We start from the raw sequence: 12,573 nt of genomic DNA, 5'->3' as shown, positions 1-12,573 counted from the left end.
ATATCTCGATAACCGGACGGTCTATCCCAATGAATTTCATATCAGCACGATGGCCAGATTTTACCGAACAAGATGATATGAATTTTATAGCTGTGCGACATACGGTTTTCGTATGCCGACAGGAAATCATACCACCCATGCTTTTCTTATGGCCCGTGCTCGGTGCCGGATCGGCTGGCTTTCTATGGCCCCCCCTGTGGAGCCAGCTTCCTGGTCCTTTTCATGGGGACATCTGCTGTATGGGGAATGAGCTAGGCCCTGCAGGGAATCCAGCCACGTGCGACATTCCTGAGTGGTGAGGCATTCAGGAGGGGTGAGGGGACTGCTTTGGCTCACAGGGGAACAGATCTCTGGATTTAAAACAACACAAAAATGTCATTTTCGGATCGCTTGCACGACTGCTCAGATCCGACAGGGAGGGATCAGGAAAGCGACTGTGAATTCTCTAGATTCACCTGCGTTTCTCACGGCTATTCCGTGACAAGCTGCACTCCTATTCCCTTTCTCGTTACAGCAGTCTGCCCCTTGGTTGCTAAGCAGCACATCCTGCTGCAGCATTGCTACTCCAGAATCATCCTTCCCAATATTACGCAAACAAGCATACTTATTAGTGAGGGACAACTCGGGACTAGCCTCCCTGCCACTTTTTTCCCTACCCCTTCTAACTGTGACCCATCTAGCGGCTACCTCTGCTTCTTGCTCCAGCTTTACTCCACCCACCACATCTTCACCGGTTCCATCCAGTGTCTGGATCGTGAGATCCAAGCTCATCTCCATGTTGTGTATGCGTCTCAGTGTTGCGAGATGCTTATTTAGCTCTGCGACTTCCGCCTCTAACTGAGCAACACGCACACACCCAGGGCAACAGTAAACACCCTCCATCCGCTGATCAAGGCATGCATACATGCTGCAGGATGTACACTGTACTGCATTGTCCAACATGATGACTTGTGTGGGGAAATTTTATTTAAAGTAAACTGTGGCGGTAAAAGTTGAAATGGGAGAGTGAGTGGAGTTCGGGAGTGAGTGCAGCTGGGGTGGAAGAGGGGGAGGGGTGGAGGAGGGGGAGTGAGTGAAGTTGGGGTGGAGGAGGGGGAGGGGAGGAAGGGGAGCGAGTAAAGTTGGGGTGGAGGAGGAGGAGTGAGTGAAGTTGGGGTGGAGGAGGGGGAGGGGAGGAAGGGGAGTGAGTGAAGCTGGGGTGGAGTCCTCAAAACTTAAAGACTACACCACAACGTGTTAGCACATTCTAACCACTGCAAAAAACCGCAATATTGTTTGAATTTATTTATTTATTTATTTTTTTTAGTCCTTACCTGCTTCCTTTCACCTCTCTGTTTGTGCTTGTGTTGTAACGCCTGTTTTTAACGCCTATGCCACTTGTGTCGAAGCCACTTAGTGAGCAAGCCACAGACTGAGCAAGCTCAGTACTGAGTCCTGAAGCTGACCAAATACCTCCTGTTACAGCTAATCCCTCCCCCTAGCTAATTACCTTCCTGCTGAAAGCACACTAGAGAAAAAAAAATGTACTTTTAAAAACTTTTAAAACTAACACTTGCTGCTAGATATCTGATGAACTGCAATGCACAAGTCAACAGATATCAAAGCAGCAAAACACAAATTTACAAACAACAGCAATATAATATAATCAGAGCTCACAATTCCCAGCAGTGAAATGAAACAGCCCTCCACCAAGATTAGGGTTTTGGCTTACACTTCCTGTTTAATTATCACCTGTGTTACAGCTAATCCCTCCCCCTAGCTAATTACCTGCCTGCTGAAAGCACACTAGAGAAAAAAATTTACTTTTAAAAACTTTTAAAACTAACACTTGCTGCTAGATATCTGATGAACTGCAATGCACAAGTCACCAGATATCAAAGCAGCAAAACACAAATTTACAAACAACAGCAATATAATATAATCAGAGCTCACAATTCCCAGCAGTGAAGTGAAACAGCCCTCCACCAATATGTGAGATTTTCTTTCACTTTCTGTACAGACAGGAAATGGGGAAACCTCTCTAAGAGTAGAGACAGTAACAAATAAAATAAAATAAAATATATTTTGTAGAGTTAGGAAGTGTTAGGATCCCTAAACAGATTTTATTGATGTCCTTAATTTCCTAACCACAGAACTAGCAGTAATAATATTAAAATCACAAACTCCATACAGGTTCCAGTGACAGAAAGTGAGGGACATCTCTTCAATTAGGACAGAAGACGAAAACAAAAAAACTTGGAGGTTTTACTCCCCAGACAACAATTTAAGCAGTAAATAGAAAACAGAAGCCTCTGCAGTTCAAATAAGGATAAAAGCTAAGTCCATACAAAGTTAAAAAAAAGATACTACCGTATTTTTCGGACTATAAGACGCTCCGGACTATAAGACGCACCTAGTTTCAGAAGAAAAACCAAGAGAAAAAAAATTAAACCTGGCACGTCTTAAGTGCAGGCGTCTCATGGCCCTTTATTCCCCAAGCTGTCTCTGTCTAAACAACACTGCCCAGCTAAACTAACCCCAGCTGCCCCACTAGCTACACTACACTAACCCCTGCTGCCTACACTAAGCTGCACTGTCCCCACAACCTACACTAAAGCTGCACTGTCCCCACAACCTACACTAAAGCTGCACTATCCCCACAACCTACACTAAAGCTGCACTGTCCCCACAACCTACACTAAAGCTGCACTGTCCCCACAACCTACACTAAAGCTGCAATGTCCCCATAACTTACACTGAAGCTGCAATGTCCCCACAATCTACACTAAGCTACACTGTCCCCACAACCTACACTAACCTACGCTGACCCCACAACCTACACTAAGCTACACTGTCCCACAACCTAAACTAACCTACACTGACCCCACAACCGGTGATATAAGAGCACTGCAGGAACCACGTGGGCGCTTCACCGAATAGAGCGAGCAGGTGAGAGGGAGCCCATCAGGAAGATCGGTGCGCGGCTGAGGAGGAGTGACAGCGGTGGAACAAGATCACTGCAGGAACCACGCGGGCACCCCCTCCCCCCCCCCCCCTGAATAGAGCGAGTGTGTGAGAGGCAGCCCATCAGGAAGATCGGTGCGCAGCTGAGGAGGAGTGACAGCGGTGGAACAAGATCACTGCAGGAACCACGCGGGCGCCCCCCGAATAGAGCAAGCGTGTGAGAGGCAGCCCATCAGGAAGATCGGTGCGCGGCTCAGGAGTGACAGCGGTGGAACAAGATCACTGCAGGAACCACGCGGGCGCCCCCCGAATAGAGCGAGCGTGTGAGAGGCAGCTCATCAGGAAGATCGGTGCCCGGGATTGCTGCAGGAATCACGTGGGCACCCCCCTCCCCGAATAGAGCAAGCGGGTGAGAGGCAGCCCATCATGCTGGACGCACAGAAGCAGGATGCAGGACTCGGAGCCCTCGACTGGATAGGTGAGGGCTTCCGTATTGTCGTGCACCTGCCTTTGGGGGACACCTGCTTGGCCACATTCGGACTAAAAGACACAGGGGCTTTCCCCCCCTACTTTTGGGGGAGAAAAAGTGCGTCTTATAGTCCGAAAAATACGGTAATCACTTAAGAATTTCCCCTTCATTAAGAGATATAAAATCACAGTCCAGTGTCCTCACATGTGCTGAATCGATTGTTATAGGCAGCAAAGTACAACATTTAATTCCTTTATAGCTGCTGTTGTCCCATCTTATCACAACAGCGTAAGTTGTGAAACATTTTTAGTACATAGTACTGTAACAAAATGCCAGTAGCTCATAAAAGTAGCTCATAAAAATACCCTTCTTGGCATTAACTGGTAATGGTGGTTATAGTAGAAAAAACTGAGAAATTAATAAGGAAGGAACAGGTGGTTGGAGAAAGAAAAGAGTTTGTGGCCAAGGGGCAGATTTCTTTATGGAGATTGGAAAAATAATGTTAATTCATTTATGTTTATTTATTTATATTCATTATACATACATAGTGTGCAGTATTTTACTGAGTACATGGTTATATTGCTAACTGCCCTTCAACTTTCCTGGCCAAGAGTGCACCACGTGTGACCCTGTGCTGACTAAGCAGAATTACAAGGATCTCAAGGACCTGAAAGTAGATAGTTTTAAATGGCCTCTAGAGATGGTCAACAAAACCTTGCATGTAAATTTATTTTCAAAAGTTCTTATTAAAGGGAACCTTAACTAAGAGGGATATGTTTGTTTCATTTTAAACAATACCAGTTGCTTGGCCCTCCTGATGATCTCTTTTGTTGCAGTAGTGGCTGAATCACACACGTGAAACAAGCATGCAGCTAATCCAGTCTGACTTCAGTCAGAGCACCTGATCTGCATGCTTGTTCAGGGGGCTGTGGCTAAAAGTATTAGAGACACAGGATCAGCAGGAGAGTCAGGCAACTGGTATTATTTTTAAAGGAAAAATCCATATACTTCTCAGTTTAGGTTCCTTTTAAGTAGTTAAACAAATATATCACACTGCATTGCAAATTAGTATCCCCTCCTAGGGGGTGCCTGGTAATAACAAGTGTCACTGTAAAGTTGATAGAAAGAAAAAATACTTGATTAACGTTCAGGTTTACGAGTCAGATGCATAAAAGTATCTATACTTTTTTTTAACAAAGTATCTATAAAATTTAGCCTGATAATTTGTAACCATCTTTCAAAAGTGTGGATAGAAAGTTGTGCACAATAGTTATTAAGAGAAGTATATAAGGGGTGTGGCTTGGCTATGGCATTAGCAGGATGCGTTTGCTGAGAGCTCCATGACACCTGTGATTTTCACTGGGATTGAGTGACTCTGGAGAGGCTAAACCGCAGCAAAATGAGTCACAACAGCTCTAATAAGAAGGGGGCACACGCTAAGGCCCCTTTTACACTTAATCAGTTGCTCTCAGTTATAACTTAATCAGTTGCTCTCAGCATCAACATGGGTTTACTAAAGACAGGTCCTGTTTGACTAACATGCCCAGCTTTTATGAGGTAGTGAACGCTAATGTGGATATTGGGAACGCTGTAGATGTGATATACTTGGACTTTGCAAAGGCCTTCGACACTGTTCCACACAAAAGTCTGGTGCAAAAGTTGAGGATGCAAGGACTGGGGAAGAGTCTGTGTGCATGGATAGGGAACTGGCTAATGGTCAGAAAACAAAGAGTTGTAGTCAATGGATCATACTCAAAATGGGTGACTGTAAGCAGTGGGGTCCCACAGGGGCCTGTACTTGGTCCAGTGCTCTTCAACTTATTTATTAATGACCTAGTAGATGCAGTAGTGAGCAATGTTGCTATTTTTGCAGATGATACAAAATTGTGCAGCATCATCAACTCACAGGAAGATAGGGACATACTGCAACAGGATCTGGATAGGATGGCTATATGGGCACATAAATGGCAGATGAAATTCAATGTTGAAAAATGTAAAGTCATGCATTTTGGTCGTACCAATGGTCTAGCACCATACAAAATAAATGGGATACAGTTGGGGACATCAAACTTGGAAAAGGACTTAGGAGTACTCATCGACAACAAGTTAAATAATCGTATTTAATGCCAAGCCGCTGCAGCTAAAGCTAACAAAATTTTGGGATGCATTAAAAGGGAAATAAAAACTTGAGATGCTAGCATGATATTGCCCCTGTTTAACTCTCTAGTAAGACCACATCTGGAATATGGAATTCAGTTCTGGGCACCACATTACAGGAAAGATATTGCAGTTTTAGAGCAGGTGCAGAGACGAGCAACAAAAATTGATACGTGGGATGGAAGGTCTCAATTACCAAGAAAGGTCAGATAAACTGGGTTTATTTAGTCTAGAGAAAAGATGCCTTAGAGGGGATCTAATTAACATGTATAAATATGTCAGAGGGCAATATAAAAGCTTGGCAGGTGAGCTTTTTGTCCCTAGGCCTTCTCAAAGGACTAGAGGACATGATCTGCGCATGGAGAAAAAACGTTTTAGCCATTTATTTAGGAAAGGGTTCTTTACAGTAAGAGTGATTAAGATGTGGAATGCATTGCCACAGGAAGTAGTTATGGCAAATTCTATACCTGCATTTAAAGGGGGCTTAGATGCTTTCCTTGCGTTGAAAGACATCCATGGCTACAATTACCAGGAATGCCGAATGATGTTGATCCATGGATTTTATCTGATTGCCATCTGGAGTCGGGAAGGAAATTTTCACCTTTGGGGCTAATTGGACCATGCCTTGTAAGGGTTTTTCGCCTTCCTCTGGATCAACAGGGATATATGAGGGAGCAGGCTGGTGTTGTACTTTGTTCTCTGGTTGAACTCGATGGACGTATGTCTTTTTTCAACCCAAGTAACTATGTAACTATGTAAAACTGATTTTCAAAGTAATGCCCATGTTTTCCTATGGCACAGCTCACACTTAACGCATTTTAACTGAGATCTTCTTCACAATGCACTGCTATGGAAAAAACATGTACCAACGCGCACTAACGTGTTCTAACGCATACTAACGCACACTAACACATACCAACTGATTAAGTGTAAACGGGGCCTTAGGTTGAAGGCAGAGACATAGATGCCTACTTTCAGGGGTACCTCGAAGCAATGTTGTATAACAGCAACGGAAGCACCAGCACCATGTCTCCTTCTAGGCCGCAAGTTTTCCAGACACAGCCATCCCACAAACAACATCCTGCAGCCAAGCTACAGACTCCTCCGAAGAAGAGCAAGACTTAGCGTCTTGCACTTCGATTTGCACTCCATTCTGCGCTCCATCCCCACCAAAGCAGACTTTGATGCCTTCGCTTCAAGGATTGAAAATGCTTATAAGAAGGCTCTTGCAGAAGTGAGGAAGGATCTAGTAGAGGTGAGGGAGAGAGTATAAGAATTGGAGCAAGGCCAGACTCGTCTTGACAATCACTGGATGAAGATGGATGACATTGAAAACAGAAATAGGTGTAATAATATTAGGTTACGTGGGATCCCTGAGGCAACAGGCCCGGAGGATTTAAAGCCAACTTTGCAAGAGATTTTTTTAATGCTGCTGCGTAAGCAGGACAATTTCCGGACAGAACTAGATAAAGCTCATAGAGCTTTTGTTCCAAAGTCTCCAGACCCGCCCCGTCCCCAGGATGTCATATGCAAAGTGCACCATTTTACTTTAATAGAGGGTACTGTATAATGGGGGTGCTAAGAAAGAGCTGAACTTTGATGGGGCTAGGATTCAGCTCCACACTGACCTATTGTCAGGATTTTTTTTTATCCCGTTACTGGAGCTAAATTCAGGCAGCCCTAGGGCATGGAGTGTAAGCGAGCATGGGTCTTCACCAGGGCACCTCACAAGGGATGATGGGCCATCACCCCTACTTTGCCGCCTGGTAATCGCCAGATCATGTCCCCTAGGACTAACCCACCAATTATGAGAAGAACAGAAGGAGTACCTTGTACGTCGGATTTCTGCATTTGCTCCAGTCCCCCCCCCCCTGCCCCCCGCAGCTTAAAGTCTACAGAATTCGGGAAGATGATTTGAAAATGTGTGATTTTGTAATGGTTCTGAATGGTTCTGCATGTAAGTATTACATGCTTTTCAATATTTGCTGTTTTCAAGTGATGTTTTTGTTCAGCTGTTGCATACAGGAGATAGGGGGCAAACACTGTTCTAGGGATTTCTGTAGTTTAGGTTTAATATATTGTCCTTTGTAGCATAAAAAAATGTTTTTTGTTTCCTATAAGGTGCATTGGTAATTTGGTAGAGGTCATGGATGTCCACGTGTTCTTGCCATTTGGCTTGTCAGTACTCCCAAATAGACGGAATGATTTGCTTTGTGATCGTCGTCCTTAATTGACTTTGCTATGGTCATTGATCCCAGTTAGGGAAGCAGCAAAATCAAAGGTGTTTTCATCGCTTTTTGGTTAATGTAAACTGGTCTTTTTTCCTTTTACATTCTGTTCATTCTTTTTCTCTACCTTACTATGATGTTCCTGCACTGTGCTTTTTTTCTCCTTCCTTGTCCAGTCCAACTCATGAGCTGTATTACCTGTGTGTTTAGTCCTACATTTCTGAATGAGTGATGGTGGACACTTAGAAGTTGTTTCCTTAAATGTCATTGGGTTTAATGTGCTGCAGAAACTCTCAGATATTGTATGGTCTCCATAAGGAGAAAGCACAGAATCTCCTACTGCAGGAGACACACTTTAGGGAGGGTCAGGTGCTGCGTTTGGGCAACTCTTCGTATGACCCACACTGGTTTATGAGCACTCCTGGTCCACAGAGGACTAAAGGTACTGCGATTGCTTTGCACAGAAATTTTAAAGCTCAAGTATTGGATAGTGTGGGAGATGCTGATGGCAGATATACCTTGGCTATACTGGGGAGAGGGACTACCTAATTCAGGGGGCACATCTGGCTATACTGGGGAGGGGGGGGGGGCTACCTAATAGGGGGCGCATGTAGATATTACTGGGGAGCTGCCTAATATCAGACTATACTGGGGATGCAGGCTGCCTAATACAGGGGTACATCTGGCTATACTGAAGAGGGCGGCAGCCTAATACAGGGGGCACATCTGGTTATTACTGGGGAGATGGCGGCCTAATACTGGGGGCACATCTACCTACCTAATACAAGGGGGGGGGGGGGGCATGTAGCTGTACTGAGGGCTACCTAATACAAGGAAGTTTTGGCTTTATAAACTGGGCACGGGATCTTCCTAATACTGGGGGCATTTGCCACCTATACTGAGACGAGCACAATTCAATTGGTCTATTTTCAAGCTACATAAATATCCAATTAGAATTTGCATAATTCTGCATCATAGAAACTTTAGAACTACTGTATTGTGAATGCTGTAATATAAAGAGACGTTTGAGCTCTCGGTCTAGTTTTAGAACTTCTTAGTAATATTTGTTTATGGCAATTTGTAATGTTACTTACCGTATTCTGTTAGCACATAGTATAGTAATAAATAACAACTTTGTTGGACTGCGGACTTAAATGAGAACAGTGATAGAGCTGCCCTGTGCCCTAGTGGTGTAGCAGCACCTATATTCTGCAGATGAACCATGACATTACATTCCTCAATGCTCCTCCCTCCCTGATAATAGTGGTAGCACAACTAATAACCAGCAGATCCACAAAACCAAGAGGAGATCAGCAGAATTTGGAGACCAGAGTGAGGGTTCTACAATGACTGCAGACATACCACAGAATTTTGCCTATGTGGTCCTCACCTTAATTTACAGCTTTGTCATGAATATGTATCTCGCTATAAATGTGGGAAAAGCAAGAAAGAAGTATGGACTCAAGGTAATGAGAGATTTTTCTGTTGACATCCTAACTCCAAGATAATTCAAACACTGTGGATCACAGATCTCTGTAGCTGGTGCAGTTATAATAGCGAGCTTTGCAGCTTATTTACATACTGATAATTTACGTGGCTGTAGTGATCAGTGGAAAAAGGGCACCATGATCAACATATAAATTGTGGTGTCCTTGCACTTAGCAAGACGCGAGTGCTCCAATAATTGCATTGGCGTGCAGCCGGATAAAAGGGGCCCCAACAGTTGGTTGAAGGCAACGCTTTGTGCTGTTGAGAGTGCTGTGATTGGAGATAGAGAAGTGTTTTCTATAATGCCTAGTACACACCATACAATTTTCTGTAAGAATTTCTGTAATGCTGGGCATACACGGGCCGATGCGCCCTTATCAATCGACCTACTGATGGCTTGATTGATAATTTCCGACAGGTCCAAAGACCTGCCGGATCGATACCCCGCTCGATCCCTGCGGGTGGACAATAGCGGGGAATCGAGCGGAAGATAAGGAGCGCCCGCGGGGATGAGCGGGAATCGATCCGGCCGCCTGCGGTGACGCGTGGGGACGCTGCGGGAGTTGATCCAGCGGCTAATCGAGCCACCGGGTCGACTCGTGTATGCCCAGCAAGATTCACCTGCCAGATAGATAATTTCCAACATGTTGGAAATTATCTATCTAACCATCTATCTGCCTAGAAATTAAGCATTGTTTTACCCAGCAGGAGATTACCAGAAGACAATGCACCAGAGATAATGACCAGTCTCTACTGGTGCGTACACACGCACTACTATAGAGAACAACGGGTCCGTCAGACCCTCCCGCTGGGTGGGCGTTCTCCCAACAGTAGTGTGTGTGTACAGTCTGTCAGATAGACTGATAAGGCTGTTTCTGAACGTTCCGTTGAGTGGATCGTTTAGAAACAGTCCTATCAGTCTGCAGACAGACTGTACACACGCACTACAGTCGGGAGAACGTCCGCCCAGCGGGAGGGTCTGACGGACCCGTCGTTCTCTATAGTAGTGTGTGTGTACGCACCTTACCAGTACTTTACAGAAAAATCTTACAGAAAATTGTATGGTGTGTACTAGGCATTAGCTTTCCTGCAGGGTCTCCTAAACTACACTAGTGCCTAGACTTCTACGTCTGAATGTAATGTGGGAAGAGGACCTCTCCTGATAACGATCTACTGTAATATTTAATCAGGGAATGTGGGAAAATTGGTAAATGGTCATTATCAGGCAGATATTAATCACCCCCCCCCCCCAGCAACTCATTGCGCTGCCAGTCTGCATGCTATCGTTGTGTCTGTACAGAACTCAGCCCTCACCTGTCACTCAAGGGACTGATCCCTACAGGCAACAGAAATTGTGTGCATGTACACACCTTTAGATCAAACAAATTAACCATATTGCACTTGCTTTACTGACACAAATGTGTAAAGAAGCTTTACTGTGTTGATTTAAAGGGGCACAATGGTGAAACATTTTAAAATGTAACACTTGTGCAAACATAAACAAATAAGAAGTACGTTTTTCCAGAGTGAAATGAGCCATAAATTACTTTTCTTCTTTGTTGCTGTCACTTGCAGTAAGTAGTACAAATCTGACAGAAGCAACAGGTTTTGGACTAATCCATCTCTTCATCAGGGGATTCTCAGGGATTTATTTATTTACAAAAGCATTTAGTGAATGGCAGTTGCTCTGTCCAACTGCCAAAAAACAGTGTAGCAAGCAGGCAAGCTAGCCAGCATCATGGTTTAAATCCTTTTTAGGGAATATCTTTATAAAGAATAAAAGCCTTGCTGAGAATCCCATATGAAGAGATGGACTAATCCAAAACCTGTGGCTTCTGTCAGATTTCTACTACCTACTGTAAGTGACAGCAACATAGGAGAAAAGTAATTTATGGCTCATTTTACTCTGGAAAAAAACATACTTTTTATTTGTCTATGTTTGGACATATTTAAAATTTTAAATTTTTTTTGGCATAGAGCCCCTTTTAAAATATACAATCAGCATTGTAAAAGAAAATAGCATATTCACTGTACATTACAGTATGTTTAAAAGCCCCAGCACTGTGTATGCGAAGAATAGTGTATATTCTAAGCAGATCCGCTGTAAAAGCGCCATTGTGTATTGGTACAGTGTGAACCCAGCCTTGAAGTTATTTGTGAAGAAGAAACCATATACAGGATTTCACCAGTAGTGCCAAATGCTCTGGTAATGGTATGGTGTTTTACCCTTCACAGGGGAGCCACACTGTGGTGACTACGCATATCCAAAAAAGTAAAGTTTCCACAGTTGTCTGCTTTTACCACTTATTCAATTTTATTGTTGCTTCGCAGTGATCTTCCCATCTACCCTATTAAAAGTAGGCAACATAATGTGGTTGATGATAACATCGCATAAAAACCTATCATAGCCGGCTGTGGCTCACTCACAACCTTTAACCCGACACTGTGACTGCAGAGATCACGGTTTATACTCACTGCACAGCACGGAGGACAGACATTAGAGCTTGGATATGCACATTGCTGTTAAAAACTCCCAGGAGTACATTGGACAGCACTGCAGTGTGTATCTGTAGTGCGAGAGGTTGTGAGTGAACCACAGCTGGCTGTGATAGGCTGTTATCATCGACCACATTATGTTGCATACTTTTATAAGGTGATATCATTGTGAAGCAACATTAAAAGGTACTTACGTATTATCCCGTCTGGAAAGTTTGACAGCTTTTTGTTAAAGTTATGTTTGATCCCCTAGCCAGATTTGGAAAGCTGAATGTAATGGATTGCGGAGACACCGCCGTGCGGTCTGGCAGCGGGGCGGCTGTCTCCGCGTTTAGACCAGCGGTTTCTGCACAGCAGCATGCGTCTGGTTTGTCTGAGCCTAGTAGTGCACACAGATGGAGAGCTACGTGCGCGCGCGCGCTAGGAGGCAGGACCTTTATGCCAGTAAGAGAGGGATCAGCTGATCAGGATGATCAGCTGATCCCAGCGCAGTGGGTGTTTGGCTGAGTGGCACTGGGCGGCGCTGAGGAGCGCTGCACTATATATACATCTTGCCTGTCAGTTGCTGGTTGTCTGCCGTTGCGAATACTTACGTGTGAGCACTCAGACCAGTCAGATCCCACAGTGTGTTAGAACCAGGAGGACCTGGGAATTCACACTTAGCCAGATTACGCTTGTGTTATATGTTAGACCAGTTCCAGGGTGTTGTGACAAAGGACCTCACACCCAAGCTTAGGGATACTGTGTCATTGCTGTGTTATACTTTAGACCAGTTCCAGGGTGTTGTGACCA

The 12,573-nt window shown here is 44.4% G+C and overlaps 1 protein-coding gene across 1 annotated transcript in view; it reads left to right on the top strand.

The window, feature by feature from the left end:
- Positions 1-9,083: 9,083 nt before the first annotated feature.
- The window catches only part of LOC137544353 (glutathione S-transferase 3, mitochondrial-like), a 48,408-nt gene continuing 44,918 nt past the window's right edge, over positions 9,084-12,573 (top strand). The window contains exon 1 of the mRNA XM_068265423.1: positions 9,084-9,263. Within this exon, the coding sequence (XP_068121524.1) occupies positions 9,144-9,263 (120 nt within the window). The 5' untranslated portion in view covers positions 9,084-9,143. The remainder of the gene's footprint in view (positions 9,264-12,573) is intronic.

This window comes from Hyperolius riggenbachi, chromosome 2 (genome assembly GCF_040937935.1).
Source record: "Hyperolius riggenbachi isolate aHypRig1 chromosome 2, aHypRig1.pri, whole genome shotgun sequence".
Taxonomy (NCBI): domain Eukaryota; kingdom Metazoa; phylum Chordata; class Amphibia; order Anura; family Hyperoliidae; genus Hyperolius; species Hyperolius riggenbachi.
Note: the sequence above shows the minus strand (reverse complement) of the source record. Positions and strands in the feature narration are given on the sequence as shown.